Consider the following 17,081-nt stretch of genomic DNA (forward strand, 5'->3'; position numbering starts at 1 on the left):
AATCTCTAAAGATCACACGGCTCAAGATACGCATGAATGGAAGGGGAAAGAAACTTCTCAGTAAAGATATGCTGTGAAAAAATACGGCAAATTAAAATTACCTCCAATTTCCGTGTCCCTTAGTTTCGTTGGCATATCAGAATTTGGAGCATTCTTCCTCAAAGGTTTATTTCTCAGATTTCAGTTTATTATTTTACTGTACACAATAATGCCTTTTTACATCGACGAAGACTGCATAAACGTTAAACAACACATTAGAATACATTAGCGTACCCGATACACAAACAAGCTGGGAAGGCATGGATGGCAGGGAGTCTCAACAAGCAACAGAAATATGGCTTTGTACATCACAATAACCACAGTGGCCAACTGTACCAGTGATAATCCGGCAAACATTTTAGTCAACAAAATTATAATAACCATCCTTAACTCGCACTATCATATTATTAACCACTAGAGCGCGATGATGCCTACTTTATTCTTGTAACCACTTGTCAACTTTATTCACACTAGAACGAGAGATTTCATACTGCGGGGTTACTGAAGTTTATCTAATCCCTCCATTTTGAGGAGTGTCTCTTAAACTGAGTCCAAATCATCTGAAGTAGCCACAATACAGCGTAAATGACGTCACAGTCCTGTTTTTCTAACTCGGGTAAATAATGATTACATCATAAAAATCAGGTCGATAATTATACAATGAATTCAAAATAAACTTGTAGCTTCTCACGTGAAAATGAAGGGTGTTTCTAGGAAGGTGTGAAATGAAGAAAAATATCTATCTATCTATCTATTGCCAGACGCCTCAATCCCGTTTGGGGTGGCCACAAACAAATCGCCTCCAAGTCGCCCTGTCCCCCGCCATTTCACTGCCCTGCTCCCAACTCACACCCCCCTCTCTCATATACCTCTCCACCCCATCCCTCCATCTCATCCTCGGCCTCCCCCTCCCACTTCCCCCCTCCACCTCACTCACATACACTCTCTTCGTCAGTCTTTCACCCTCCATCCTCTCCACATGGCCAAACCACCTCAGTGTGTTCCTCATAACGCTTCCTATCACATCCACATCCACACCACAACGCTCCTTTATATCCTCATTCGTCAGCCTGTCTCTCCACGTGACTCCACAGGCTCCTCTTAAATAACTCATTTCCACTGCTCTCACTCTTGACTTGTGTCCTTCCAACAATGTCCAAGCTTCACTTCCGTACATTAGAGTTGGTATCACAATACTGTCATGTAGTAACTTTTTCACTTCCATGCTCACTTCCCTGTTTCTTATCACTGCTTTCAAGGAACCAGCAATCTTTCTTCCCTGCTGTACCCTTTCAAGCACTTCACCCTCCAAACCTCCATCCTTACTCATCACACTACCCAAATACTTAAACGTACTCACATTTTCCAAGAAAAATAATTGCAGACAAAAAAAGGTAGGTATGAGAAAAGTCCACCTTGAGAAAACAAACTTATGAGAGAGAGAGAGAGAGAGAGAGAGAGAGAGAGAGAGACAGAGACAGAGAGAGAGAGAGACAGACAGACAGACAGACAGACAGACAGACAGACAGACAGACAGAGAGAGAGAGAGACGATACAAGGAACCCAAGAGAGCGTGCAACTTAAAAACTCCAGGCCAAAAGTGTTTAAGTGATAATATTTGCACAGAGCAGGTCCAAGGAATCTATTGGTGCCTGGACAAAGTGCTGTTTTCTTGCTCACTCTCTCACATCTCTCTCATTTCTTTCTCACACTTACATTTGTTTAAATGCCCTTCTTCTTGTCTTGATTTTCTTTTTGTGTTTCTTACATACAATACGACTCTGTCTGTCTGTCTGTCTGTCTGTCTGTCTGTCTGTCTGTCTGTCTGTCTGTCTGTCTGTCTGTCTGTCTGTCAGTCTGTCTGTCTGTGTGTCTGTCTGTCTGTCTGTCTGTCTGTCTGTCACACACACACACACACACACACACACACACACACACACACACACACACACACACACACACACACACACACACACACACACACACACACTTCTTTTTTAACTTATGTCTCTGCTTCTGTGTGTGTTTTTTTCCCGTGACATTTTATGTTTTGTCACAGCTGCATCTCCGTTTATCTGTGCACCTCTTTTCTCTCCGTTCCTTAATTCTTTCTCACTCGTACATCTGTTTACCTGCGAAATTTTCTCTCTCACACATATATTTAGCTGTCTTTTTCTCACTAAGTTCTTGCTCGCGATTACATCTGTTACTTGCTCTTTTTCTTCTTTCTTTTCCTCTCACTTCTTTCTCACACTGGCATAATATTTACCAACGTTTTTTCTTTCTCCACCTCTAACATATTTTTTTGCCCTTTTTTTCTCACTCATTTTCTTCCTCAAACATGTCTCTATACTTACACATTATTCCTTCTACTGCCCTCTCTTACCTCTTCCCCACACTTGCACATATTTCTCTCTCTCTCTCTCTCTCTCTCTCTCTCTCTCTCTCTCTCTCTCTCTCTCTCTCTCTCTCTCTCTCTTATCGCACAATTAAATATACTTGTTATTTCCACCTGAGTTTTCTCCTCCATTTTTTTTTTCTCTCTCATTCCATATCTACCTTGCTGGGACTTTTCTATTCATCTGCCTTCAGTCCCTTTCATCACCCATATCGCATCTTGAATTTGCTGTCTTCGTCCGTTTGTCATTACTCATGCCGTCCTCACTCTTCTTCCTCATCGTTCTTCGTTCTCATGCCCTTCCATCTCTTTCCCGTATTTTACTCATCAACCTTCTCACTCCTTTTTCCTTTCGCTAATCCCTGTCATGTGTTAATTTCCTCTCATTACTTCCTCCTGTCTATTCACACACCATGGCAGAGCAACTGCTATAGCAATGAAGGGAAAAACTTCTCCCATTAAAACGCACAACGCAGCTGCATTTTTCTTCCCCCAAATATTATGCATTTGGAAGGAAGGTTTTCATGCCACTGGCACTGACTTTCACTGACAAAGATTAAGAATTAACCTAGCTAATTATGCTTTCGCATTCTTCCACAAATATAAGCACTGTATTTCGACATCACCGTCTTCAGTCCGAGAACATTTTATTCACTTTATTCTGGCGTTCCCGAGATGATTAATTTTAGCTTAGGAGAGACGTCCTCAGGCTGAAAGGAGATGATTAAAAAAAAAAATTACCTCGGAAATACGTACATGTAAATTTACGGAACACCAAACATTTGCAAAATGGCTGTGTTATCAGTAATGTCAGTTTCCTCTTCCATTTCCCCTCTCCAACTTTCTAATAAGAACTTTCATTATATATATATATATATATATATATATATATATATATATATATATAAAACTTCGGAGCCTCTGTAGTACAGTGGTAGAGTGTCTCGCACACTGGTGGACGCGGGTTCGCCTCCTGCCAGGGTTGTAAAAACAAAACTTTGTGAAGCGTTCACCGAGCCACTTACTACTTTGGTGGACATAAGGGGTTCTGTGGTTGAACCAATGACCCATACTAGTATGCTTGCACCCAGTCGGCTTAAGGCGGGCCGATTACACTTGGTTCACAGACTACACACACACATCCAAAGCCGCTAAAACACTACAATTACACTTACTAGCAATTCTCACCCTACATACAGTCTCTACCAGACAACCTAAGCCACTCCGTAGAGATACATTGGCTGTATCGTCCCTGCTTCGGTAGGGATAGGCCGGTCCTGCGGTGGACACTCAAACAGCTAATGATGATGATGATATATAAAACTTCATAATCTTTCAACACGATTAATTCTTCATTTAACAAGATACACACACACACACACACACACACACACACACACACACACATGCATTATATATATATATATATATATATATATATATATATATATATATATATATATATATATATATATATATATATATATATATATATATAATTCCAAAATCTTTCAAAACGATAAATTCTTCATTTGTAAAAATAGGCCTACAATATTTTGAGTAAAAAAATTTGTGACAACTTAAAGCCGAAAAAAACATATCAAAATTTCCTACTCAGTCTATTTTTTTTATATGTAAAAAAAAAAAGGAAAAAAGACAAAAATGTCAACGATGTCTTCTTATACAAATGCTTGTTTAATGACGTCTTCAGCATCAGTTAGGTGTACCATAACGAATGCTTTGATGTCAGTGATGTAGCGTTACAAGTTTAGTACCAACACTTCAGGGAAACACGGTGACATCAGGGGAATAAAACACCACCTTATCAATGCAGTCGTCACTCTGATGTCAACTGATATCAACATCACTCTGACATCTAATAACAAACAAGTACAGTAAGTTCTGGTTATAAATTGACTTTTTAGAGTTTTTTTTTTTTTTTGCTATTAATTAAACCCACAGTGCTCACACAAACACTGCCCAATACAGATCCATTGCTACTTTATGGTTGATTTGCAACTTGCCCCGGTTTACAGTACTGTTTCTATTGTTATAAGTCTAGATATTTTGTAACACATACCTGACGTATTCTAGGGACTGCCTGTATGATAATTACTTCAGGTCTGCAGACGTCAGTTAAGAAATACAGTAAATTTGTGATGCTGCTACACTAACTACAATCAAATATTGACATCAAATGATATCATGTGAGCAAGTGATGTCAGAGCAACACTGATACCATGTGAAGTGACCTCAGAGTAACTAAAAATTCAGTGACAACAGAACACGCCATAGTAAATGCTATCACAAGCTATGACTATCAAATGAGAATTACATCACTGACTAAAACAGTCAGTGAGGTCAAAACAATGTCCTTGATAAGTGGACATCCATGATCATCAAGTAACTTGATAGCCATATATATATATATATACTGTATATATATATATATATATATATATATATATATATATATATATATATATATATATATATATATATATATATATATATATATATATATATATATATATATATATATATATATATATATATATATATATATATATATACTAAAACGCCTAAAATAACTTCATACTAAGTGATGTTGGAGCAAGTGAATAAATTATTAGACGTAAACTGGTACTGTTGTCACCGTGAGGGCGAGGGTTCCAGTACTCACCAGCGACAGAAGTGCCCATCCAGTGATGTGAAGATTCCAGCAGCTTGGCCTGCACAAAGAGAACCGGAGAAAAAAGTTAGTGGGTGAGATGTTATGGTTGTACAGGGATATGATAATGATGATGATGATGATAATGTGTGATGCAAAGTAAGTCTTATTATCAGATGTAGCATAAGAGTACATGAGCTGAATTCATCGTCACACACACACACACACACAACTATTTTTTCTTCTCACAAACTATTACACACAGACACTAACTCACAATCCCCCCCCCCTCTCTCTCTCTCTGGCAAACAAAGAACATGGAACAGACACAGTGATGATACAAAAGCTAAAAAATATATATATCTATATTAATATATATATATATATATATATATATATATATATATATATATATATATATATATATATATATTTTTTTTTTTAAGGTAGTCCACACTCACAATATTCCGGCCATCGCGCGAATGTTTGACTAACATGCAGTACAACAACGATCAAAGACTTCATTAACCTGCTCCCTGCATGCTTACTATTTAACACATTATTGGACATGTGCTGGGGTAAGCCTTTAAGGCAAAAATGTAAATAGTATAGATGTTTGTTAAGTTTAAACAAATGACTGGTTCCTGCAAAGTTTATTTGCAGTAAATGTCCATTCACAATGCAATCGCTCTGTTAAAGCATCAACCAAACTGCTTTCCCTCCACGACCGAACCGCCTTCGCCTCCATTACCACTTTCTCTCTTACGTTTGGCATTTTCATCCTCCTCCAAAGCAATAAATACAATACCTGTCACTAAAGTTTAGGCATTCCCTCGCCCCTGCCAACTTGATTGTTTTGGTATGATGTTGTCTGCTACACAGGGCATGCTGCTCTCATCCTGCACATATATACTAATATCGACTAACGCCCTTCTATAGAAAATGCTGTTGTGGTTGCTGAAAAAGACTACGTTACCGCCTTTGCTGCTGCATCTGGCATTGACAGTATAATGTGTCCACCCCCCCCAAAAAAAAAAAAAAAAAAATTGTAAAGTTTGTGATGCACCCCCCCCCCCAAAAAAAAAAAAAAATTGTAAAGTGTGTGATGCACTTTACAAGTACTCTCATGACCTTTATGTGTACGAAGGTCTTAAGAGAAGACTTTCTCACGCTAGGTAAGTAGCGAGTGGCATGGTGATGTGATACTGGCGTGAGGACCAAGCCACCCCAAAGCTCACCCGACGACGTGTATGCAGTGTTGTGGCTCCAACAACAAAGGTAGATGATGTAAATGAGACCTACTTCACTGATTTATGTCATGTAAGAGATCGAGGATTTTCCTCAACTTATCTCGACCCAAATGAACAAATTATTTCACTAGTCTGATTTCACAGATGTTTTTTTCTATCCAGCATTCACCAGCTGATGCATTATTTATTACAATATCAGTAACTCATTACATACTTACTAAGTTATAACCTTTTGAAAATTATAGGAATGGATATCTGTCGCTTATGTTCAAAATGTGGGATAGAAATACGATACTTCCAATCAACCATTATTTCCAGACTTCCTCCATACAACCCTCCCTTCTCTCTCCCTCCCTCCCTCCCCCCCTCTCTCTCTCTCTCTCTCTCTCTCATTACATATCGAGAGATTACGTACACATAAACGAGAGAGAGAGAGAGAGAGAGAGACAGCCTAAAGAGAGATAACACCACCAACTCTTCCACCGCCCCAAACGGCCTTAGAGATAGCCCAAAACATTAATAAAGATACACATAATCTTGTAGGGGCCGGTATCTGAGGTATGGTGAGGCGAGAGATAAGGGAGATGGTTGTATTATAAGACTGGGACGGGGGTGACCGATAAGAGTGAGAGCCATGTTATTTAAGGACTTTTATCTTGATCTTAAGCTTATCTGCTTCCAACACAAGAGATGCCATACAACTACACCTACATTTACTCTCTCTCTCTCTCTCTCTCTCTCTCTCTCTCTCTCAAAATGTGGATAGATGAAACAGAAGTAAAAGAAATATGATGGAGAGAAAACAGAATGGAATGTGATGATGATGATGATGATGATGTTAATGATGATGATGATGATGAGGAGGAGGAGGAGGAGAAGGAGGAGGAGGAGGCAAGGGATGATGATGATGATGATAATGATGACGATGCCGATGATGATGATGATGATGATGATGATGATGATGATGATGATGATGATGAGGAGGAGGAGGAGGAGGAGAAGGAGGAGGAGGAAGATGGGGATGGGGATGGTGATGACGATGGCGATGATGACGATGAGGAGGAGGAAAAGGAAAACTTACTAATGAGAGTTAACGTTGGTTGTTTGCAAAGAAGGTTAATGGCACATACGTACGAGGGCATGCATACCAGGAATGACGCATGTTGATGAAATTAACAGAAAGGAATGACTCATAGGGAAGAGGGATGACGTGTATAAAGGAATAACGCATGTATAAAGGAAATGACGCGTTTATAAAGGAGACAATACGTGCCAGAGAGAGGCATGTGTACAGGAGTGGGACACATGTATAAAACCGAGAGCGAGGCATGTATAGAGGAGAGTGACGCATGTTACCCCCTGGCTGACGCATGTATGAGGTGGCCGGATTACCACATTGAACATTGATGCTGACATTTATACTGGCGGGGTAAATGTTGCACAACCTCCGAGATGGCACCCCATACCCACCCCACCCCATCCCCCTGTAGCCTGCACCACCACACGTCATCTCTCTCTCTCTCTCTCTCTCTCTCTCTCACACACACACACACACACACACACACACACACACACACACACACACACACACACACACACACACACACACACACACACACACACACACACACGCACACACACACGTCAATACATCCCCGAGCCATCACACCCAAACTGATCATATAGAAGTCACCACAAACACTCGCAATGAGAGAGAGAGAGAGAGAGAGAGAGAGAGAGAGAGAGAGAGAGAATTACACTATGCCTGATCACACTAGGTCGTCGTCACCATGCCCATCTCATCACACCAGCAACTGTCACACTGTTTCTCATCACCACACCATATGACTGTGATCACAGTATCATCATGGCATCATTCATTTAATTTCCGATATACAGTAATACCTTGCGGGAACGTTTACCCATTATATTATACTTGCTACCTACACACGGTTATGTTCACCACCTTGAGAGGCGAAGTGGGCTTTTGAAATCTATTTTTAACCTCTCAATTTCAAAAGGATCTGTGAAGCTGAATAAAAGGTCTGCACAGCAGTCGTATTAATATAGAAACAATGGTTCGTCAAGGAGAAGCGGTTAACTTCACCTTCTGTGTCTCTTTTTCCACCTCTTATTCGTCCACAAATCCACTTCTCATTCGTCCTCTAATCCACCTCTCATTTGTTCTCCCATCCACTTAATATTCTTCGTTTAGGCTAATTCATCATCACATTTCAACATTTATCCTGTCTCCCATTCCGTCTTCTACTTACTTCTCATTCATATCCATATTCACTTCCCTGTCATGCTTTGAGCCATCCTTCTTTAATATCCTACTCCACCATCCTATCGTCTTAAGTCTACTTTCCAGTCTGTTTTTGTTTCACTAATCTCTTGTCGCTTCGTTCCTGTTCTTTTGTTCTCTTACCAACTTTTCTTTTAGCCCCTCCCCATTTCTTCCTTCAAACACCTTTTTATTCATTAATCAACCTTCCACACAGCTTTTTCTTTCAATCCACCTTCCTTTTGATTCGCTATTCATCTTTTTTTTTTCCTTTATGTCATCCCCTTCTTCTTTCATCCATCAACCGGGCATTCTTCATACGTCTCTTTACTTTCTTCCCCTAATTATCTCTTTGTCCTTGAATCAACCTTTGCATTACTTCATCGCTCTATATTTCTTCTATCAGTCATCCCTTTCTTCTCTAATCTGCTATCCACTTTTTTTTTTTACAGGTCTCTTTTTCGTCTCCCCTAAGCCATCCACCTTTCGTTCTTCAAAGCCCGTCTTTCTTTCTTGTTCAAAATCTACCTTTCTTTCGTCTCTCAAAATACACCATTAGTTCGTCTTTTAAAATCCACCTTCCACCTCCCCAAAATCACGTTCCTTTCACCTTTACCTTCTTTTCGTCTTTCACATCCGCTGCCTTTTGTCCCTACCTTTCTTTCATCTCTGTAAAACCGTCTTCCTTTCGTCTCTACCTTCTTTCATCTCTTTAAATCCTCCTTCCTTTCGTCTCTAAATCCGCCTCTGTCGTCATCAATAGATCAGTATGGTACATACGGATCCGGATGATGCGACAGGTGAGTCTCATGTTGCTTCCCACACTCATCAAGTCACCTGAGCAACACCTGAACGTGGGTAATTATGCAGGAGGGACAGGTAAGAAGGTGGGTAATGCACGGTGGAAAGAAGGAAAGAAAGAAAGGATAAAAAGGAGGGAAAAGAAAGAAGTGCAAAGGAAAGAACTAAGACAGGATGATAAGGTAGAGAGAAAGAACTGAGAATAGCCTGGTACAGAGGGTAAAAAGGAACAGAGAAAAAAAAAAACAGGGAAAGAAGGAACAGAGAAGGATGATAAAGAGAACAAAGGAATAGAGAAGGAAGAAACAGAAGGAAGAAAAAGAGAAGGAAGAGAAAGAAGGAAAAAAAAGAGAAAAATGAAAATAGAGTAAGAGGTGAAAGAGGTAAGGAAGGAACTGAGGAAAGAATGAAGTGCGTCTGGAGGAAGACTTAGTGAGAAAATAAGGGATGAGGGAAGATGTAACGAAAATAAGTAAAGAAAGGAGGAAAGAGAGGAAAACAAGGGAGGAAAAGAGGGGAAAAGGAAGGGAGAGAGAAAAAGGTTGACTGGCAAGAGGGAAATGATGAGAGCAGGGAAGAGGAGGACGAAAGGCGAGTAATGGCGAGGCAGAGATATAGTCAGAGAGGCAGAAAGAAAAGACTGTGAAAGAAAGACGGCAACAGAAGTAAGGGAAAGAAAAGAGAAACAAGGTGATTATGGGAGGCGAGAAGGAAATGGAAGGTAGTCGGGATGAAAGGTAGAAACTGAAAGACTGAAGTAAGAGGTGAGGGAGAGATGAATGGTGAGAAAGTTAATGAAAATGGGATACGTGAACGAAGTGGTAAAAGGGAGATAATGGGAGGAAATGAAGAAGTAGTGATAGCAATGGAAGAAAAAAGAATGATAAGGAAACAGAAAAAGAGAGAGGATGGTGGCAAAGAAAGGCAAATAAAGTGACTGGCTATGAAGGGTTACTTTCACATGTTCTTTTTTTTTTTTCAAATCGCTTATTTCAATTCCTTCCTCCGACTTTTGTCTCTTCCTATCCCTCACCCACCTTCATCTTCTCTATCCTTACCCTCCCTTTGTCTCCACCCCTTTACCTCTACCCCCCCCTCTCTCTCTCTCTCTCTACTTACCTTCCTCCCTCATCAATGTTTAATCCTAACCATTTTCACAGTAACTCCACTTTCCTTACTTTTCTCCCAACGTCACCCTTCCCCATTCTTACTCTTACTCATCCTGTCTTCAATTTCCTTTCATCTCTCTCTCTCTCTCTCTCTCTCTCTCTCTCTCTCTCTCTCTCTCTCTCTCTCTCTCTCAGATTCCATCTCTCTCTCTCTCTCTCTCTCTCTCTCTCTCTCTCTCTCTCTCTCTCTCTCTCTCAGATTCCATTTTTTAAAATTAATCTCCTTGCTCGTTCGCCGTGCATTCTCTTTTTGCTTTATTCCTTTCCCCTCTGTTTCCTTTCTCTCTCTCTCTCTCTCTCTCTCTCTCTCCTTTCCTTTCCTCTCGTCTCCTCTCCTCCCTTCTCCCCCTTCCCCCTCCCCCACCCTTGCTGTAGGTAGCCATCTCTCCCCGTCAATAATTAACCTCCTCCTCCCCCCACCCCCATGAATCCTTGCCTCAGCAGAAGCAAGATGACGGCCTGGTTGAATAAAGCAGTACTTCCACGTCTTGCTCTCTCTCTCTCTCTCTCTCTCTCTCTCTCCACATACATACAAACATTTAAATATATATATATATATATTTTTTTCACATGTTTGACCCTTTCATTACGATGGTGATCCATATATTTCATTCTTCCTACTCTGCGGAGGCTAGTCATATGAGATAGTTAATAATGCTTTTTCTAACACCTTCGCAAAAAGACATCCTTCCTGAGATTAATGAAATCGTCTGGTGGAAGGAAGTAGAAATATAAATGGCACTATATTAATGAATGTGCTAAATTGTCCTAATTCTTCACTTCCTTCTCCTTCATTTACATACCTTTTCACTCCTTTCTTCTCCATGTCTCCAGTCTTTCATCTATCATGTTAACCCTCTCGCTCATCTGTTGTATATCCACTTTTCTAACCCACCTCCCCATGCTTCCTACATGCCCCTACATTCTACACTTTCCCCATTATTTTAGCCCACCTTCTTCGTATCCTTTCATCTTCAATCTTTCCACTTTGACCTCAATCTTCTTCCCCTTTTCTGTCTTTCCAGGACCTCATTCTCTAGCACTTTTCTTGCTTTTCTCAATCCTCCTCTTCCTCTCTCAGCCCATGAGCATCACCATTCCCTGTTCTCCATTCTTTTTATCCTGCCCACCTCAATATTCCCCATTCTTCCCTCTTCCTATCCTTCCCTCATCAACCTTTCCCAATCTTCCGAATCCTCTTGTCTTCCATTTTGTTTCATCCACTTCCTATCCAGCCCTCCTCTTTTCTTTCTTCCTTCCCCTCCTTTCATTTTCCTTCCCTATCGTCTCATCCCTTCAAACACACACATGTACCCTGTCCCCTCCCTTCCCCCACACATATCAATAGCTAGCATTGTTCGAGATAAGTGAAGTACCCTTTTTTAATCCGAATTTGTTTTTTATTTTTTGTCATCAAGAGGGCGATGAGGGTCTTATGTTAGCAGTCTTTGTTTTTCTGTTTCTCTTGTTGTTGTTGTTGTTTGTTCCGGATAAGGTTTGTTCCTCCTTGAGTTTTGCCTGTGATCTGATTGGGTGTGGGATAGATGGGTGGACAGGTATATTTGTAGATAGGGGCGTACGTACACATTGATAGGCAAGTGGGCAGCAAAGTCCATACGTGAAAGGAAGAAGTGAATTTATGTAGAAATCACCGAGCATATGAGAGAGAGAGAGAGAGAGAGAGAGAGAGAGAGAGAGAGAGAGAGAGAGAGAGAGAGAGAGAGACAAAAATCACAGATGACATAAAGAAATCAGGAAGGGAAGAGAATGACCAACTACTGTAGAAGGTCACGCGTTATACTCCTTCAATCACCAATGGTTATTGCAAATACCATTCCAATAACCACACACTACCCTTCATACATAATACAGCCAGGCTTGGATACAGGCCAGTGCCAGAATACATATACATCGTATTCTGGTTATCACACACACACACACACACACACACACACACACACACACACACACACACACACACACACACACACACACACACACATACACACACACACACACACACATACACACGACCAGACATGACCAGAATACATATACCACGCATTCTGTACGTATATGAGGACAATGGTTATATACACTGATACATATCTTAATGGTGTTCTTGCTTTGTTATATATGCAGTAATCTCTCTCTCTCTCTCTCTCTCTCTCTCTCTCTCTCCTTCACATGTGCAAGGGAGGCAATTAGACATCATTAGCGCCCCCCTCCCTTAATAAATTGTAATAAGAAAATTGCCCACCCGCCATTGCTGATAAAATATGATTCCGTGTGAGCTTTTGGCGGGGTGAGCTTAGCAGAGAGTGAGCTTAGCAGAGAGTGAGCTTTGAAGGTGGTGAGCTTTGAAGGTGGTGAACTTTGGAGGATGAGGGTTATGAAGAGAGGAGATATGGAGACTACTCACTGAGGGGAGGTATATTTGCAGAGAGTCAGCTTTGGAGATTTGGAGAGTGTGAACTGTGAAGGGAGTAAATTCAAAAGGGAGAACTTGAGGTGTGGAGGAAGGAAGCATTAGAAGGAGGAAGACGGGACGGCGAGTTTTGGAGGTAAGGAGCTTCTTAAAAGGGAAAGAGATTTGGAGACGTTGAGATATGAAGAGATTCAGTATCGAACGGTGTGATTAACAAAAATAATGATGAACTGAGGCAGCGAGCCTTGGAAGGTGAAAACTTTCGCCAAGACAATTTTTGGAGGCCGTAAGCTTTTAGAACAATATGCTTGGTGCGAAAAATTTATGTAGCGAGTGACTTTTGAAGAGGTGAGCAATTGTTGGTGTGAGATTTTTAGAGAATAAGCATTACTGATATAAAATTCTAAAACGAAATCGTGACCTTTGTCTGGGTAATCTTTGATCAGGGAGGAGTTTTTGACCTGGTGAGCTTCTGACGGGATGAGCTTTTGACAGGGTAAGCTTTGGGTCGGTAGAGCTTTCGACGAGGTGAACTTTTGACGAGTGAACTTTTGACGAGTGAACTTTTGATGGGATATTTTGATCAAAAGTGTTTTTGTCGGGATAAGCTTCGATTGGGTGAACTTTTGACAGGATGGCCATTGAACAAGGTGGGCTTTTGAAGGGCTGATCTGTCGGGGTGATCATTTGTCGGGGTGAGCTTTTGTCGGGGTGAGTTTTTGACATGGTGAGCAGTTAACAAGTTAAGGTTTTGACAGGGTGAGCTTTCTATGGGGTGAGCTTTTGACTGGGTGAGCTTTAAACACGACGAGCTTTTAATGTGGTCTGAGGAGTTCTTGACAAGGTCATCTTTAGTCAGGGAGGGCTTTTGTCGAGGTGAGCTTTAGACTGGGTGAACTTTTAATGGGGTGAGCCTTTGAGTGTGAGCTCTTCATGTCCTTGCTCTTACTTCCAAGAATTCCTCTCCTTAACGCACCAAGTATCAACACAAAGACAGTTACTCTTGCACAATATAAAGGCGTTCACACGACAACGCACTCCACTGTCACACCAGCATCCCTCATTAACACGCTTTTAACGCACTCACATCATCGCATTCTTAAAATCTCTTACCGTCACAACGAGCTCCGCTATCACAACCCATTAAGACAGTATAAACGCACTCACATCAACACACTCATCGCCGAATTCTTAAATGCATCTTATTGTCACAACCTCTCCACTATCACAACAAATACAGTTCATTAAGATACTGACGTACTCAAATTAACTCACATCATCGCACTGTTATTTTTTTTTTAAACTGACAAACGCACTCCACTATAAAAACAATACAACTCATTAAGAAGATAACGCACTCATATTATCAGACTCACATCACCATATTCTTGAAGTCACTTACTCAGCTACACTATCACACCAGCACGGCTCATAGACACCCATAACGCACTCATAATATCACCGCACTCACAACATTCATTTCACCAAACTTACTTCACAGCTGTCTTTCACCATTTTATATGGTCACAACGCACTTGATTATCGCTGCGGTACACCTCGTTCATACACTAACAGTGCATTCAAATCAACTCATCACTGCTCTTCCTTCACCGCAATCTTATACAGTCTAATACTGTGCTATCACTACGCACCTCACTTCCTGGTACTATAGAAACAGCACAAAAACCCTCAAAATGCACTCACATTCTTTATGCTCCAAACAGGCATAACGCACTCGTGCTTCTCAAATGCAATATTTTGTCATATAGCAGCATATATTGTAATGCATCCTAATATCCCAGCGTGTATCTGCGTAACTTCACATCACGACTTATATAACGCATTCTTTCCATCCCAGCACACATCATGTTTCATTTCAACGCTTAAAAAAAAAAAAAAAAAAAAAAACGCATCAATACCTCAAGCCACAATCCCGCATAACATACTCTAACTACGCACTCAACACAAGTTCACCTAACAAAGCGCTCCAGTATAATACAACGCACTGTCACAACGCACTTTGATCTTAAAACACATCAAAACGCAGTCTAATCTCATAACACATCAAAACACACTCGGATTTCAATGCACTCATCAAAACAAACTCATCTTATAAACGCACTCTAATCGTTAAACGTGCTCGGATACCCAAACGCACACCATATCCACCACGCACTCCATCACCCAAACACACTACAGACTGGCGCTTCATGAGGCGGCCCAGCTTACAAATGACTGCACTGATATTGAGAAGATCATTGAGGGGTGAGGTAGATGAATGATGAGGGGAGTGAGGGGTGAGGGAGGAGTGAGGGAGGTGAGAGGGGTAAGAGAGAGAAGAGGCGTAAGGGAGGTGAAAGGTGAGGAAGGTGTTGGGTGAGGGAGGTTAGGGTTAGGGGGTGAGGGAGGTGAGAGGGAGGGAGGTGAGGGGTAAGGAAGACATGAGAGGAGAGGGAGACGAGGGATGAGGAAGATATGAGGGGTGAGGAAGATATGAGGGATGAGGGAAAGATACAGGGTGAGAGAAACATGTGGGGTGAGGGAGATGTGAAGGGTTAAGGAGAGATGCGGAAGTTGGGGGAAGTGAGGGACTGGGAAGTGAGGGAATGAGGGAGAAGGAAGGAGTAGGGGAGAGTGAGAGGATGAGGAAGTGCATGAGGTTAGAGGATGAGGGAGAGATGAAGGATGATGGAGATAACCTTCACTACTATCCTTCCTCTTCTCTCGTGCCATTCTTTCCTATTCTCTATAACCAAGCTTCCTCCATACCATGTCCTTTCATTCTCTATCCTCTCCACTTCTCAGAGACTCCTTCCCATCCTTCATTCTCCATCACCTACATCACCCTAACCCAACGTTCTCTCCCTCAACCAACCAATCCCTCCTCTCCCTTACCTCAACATTTCTTCCTCTCCCTCATCCCAAACTATTCCTTCTTTCCCTCACCCCCACCTATTCCTCTACTCCCTCACTTCCACTCGCCTCCCAACCCCATCTCTGTCCGCGGTTATTCCTAACTCTACTTCTTCCTGTTCTCCCTGTGTTTATCACATTCTCCTCTCCATACCTATTCTCTATCATCTCCCTCTTCTACTCACTCACACTCCCCTTTCTCCCTCCACCTCCTCTCACTCTACCCCATCTCCTATCGTGGTTACTCCATTCTCTCCTCTCTATACCCCTTTACACCATCCCAAATCAACTTCTTATTCCTCCCTCCTCTATCCCCACTCCCTCTCTCTCTCAACTCACCTTCTCCCTCCCATATTTCTCTTCTGTTCATTCTCTCGCTCCAATCCTCTCCCTTCTTCCCCCCCCCTCTCTCTCTCTCTCTCTCCTCTGTCCTCCCATTCCTCCCTCAATCCCTCTCCCTCACCCCAGTCTCAACCCCTTTTCATCTCAACATTCCTCTCCCTTGACCCAGTCTCTCTCTTCCTCAACACATCTTTCATTGTTGCTACTCCTTCCCCTCCTCTCCATTTGGTTCTCCCTCACTCCAGCTTCTTCCCCCTCTCCCTCTCTCTTTCTCTCCCATCCCACATTCCCTCCCTCCCTCTAGCCCTCTCCCTCACCGCACTCCCCCCCCTCCCCGTCTTCCTTGGCGGCTTATCTCAATAATTATACAGAACTGATAAGACGGGGCCACCAAGCGTCACCTACATGGCTTGCTCTGTGTCCTCCCACCTCACTACCTTGCTCCCCTCACCTCGCACACGGGGGAAGGGGTAGGGGGAGGAGAAGAAGGGGATAGGTAGGATGGAGAAGTGAAGGAGAAAAGAGGAAGGAGATGGATAGGGAAAAGGGGGGGAGGGATACAAACGAGGGAAGGGAAAAGGGAAGACTGATGGAGACGCGGAGAGAGACAGGACTGGAAGTGAAGGGGGAGAAGAAGACAGGTCGAAAGAAAAGAGAGAGATGGATGAGACTGACAGAAGAGGCAAGAGATAGAAACACATTAGAATGGGAGATATAAAGGAGAAGAGAAGATGGAAGGAAGGAGGAGGGGACGAAGAAAGGAATGAGATGGAAGAAAGACGGGAA

At 41.9% G+C, this 17,081-nt stretch overlaps 1 protein-coding gene across 1 annotated transcript in view; it reads right to left on the bottom strand.

The window, feature by feature from the left end:
• Positions 1–17,081, bottom strand: part of LOC145392377 (uncharacterized) — a 767,527-nt gene that overhangs the window by 228,370 nt on the left and 522,076 nt on the right. Inside the window, exon 3 of the mRNA XM_080266779.1 lies at positions 5,121–5,169. Within this exon, the coding sequence (XP_080122905.1) occupies positions 5,121–5,169 (49 nt within the window). The remainder of the gene's footprint in view (positions 1–5,120; positions 5,170–17,081) is intronic.

The sequence above is a fragment of the Coenobita brevimanus genome, chromosome 22, assembly GCF_032717465.1.
Source record: "Coenobita brevimanus isolate Jiangsu-jjx chromosome 22, ASM3271746v2, whole genome shotgun sequence".
Classification (NCBI taxonomy): Eukaryota; Metazoa; Arthropoda; class Malacostraca; order Decapoda; family Coenobitidae; genus Coenobita; species Coenobita brevimanus.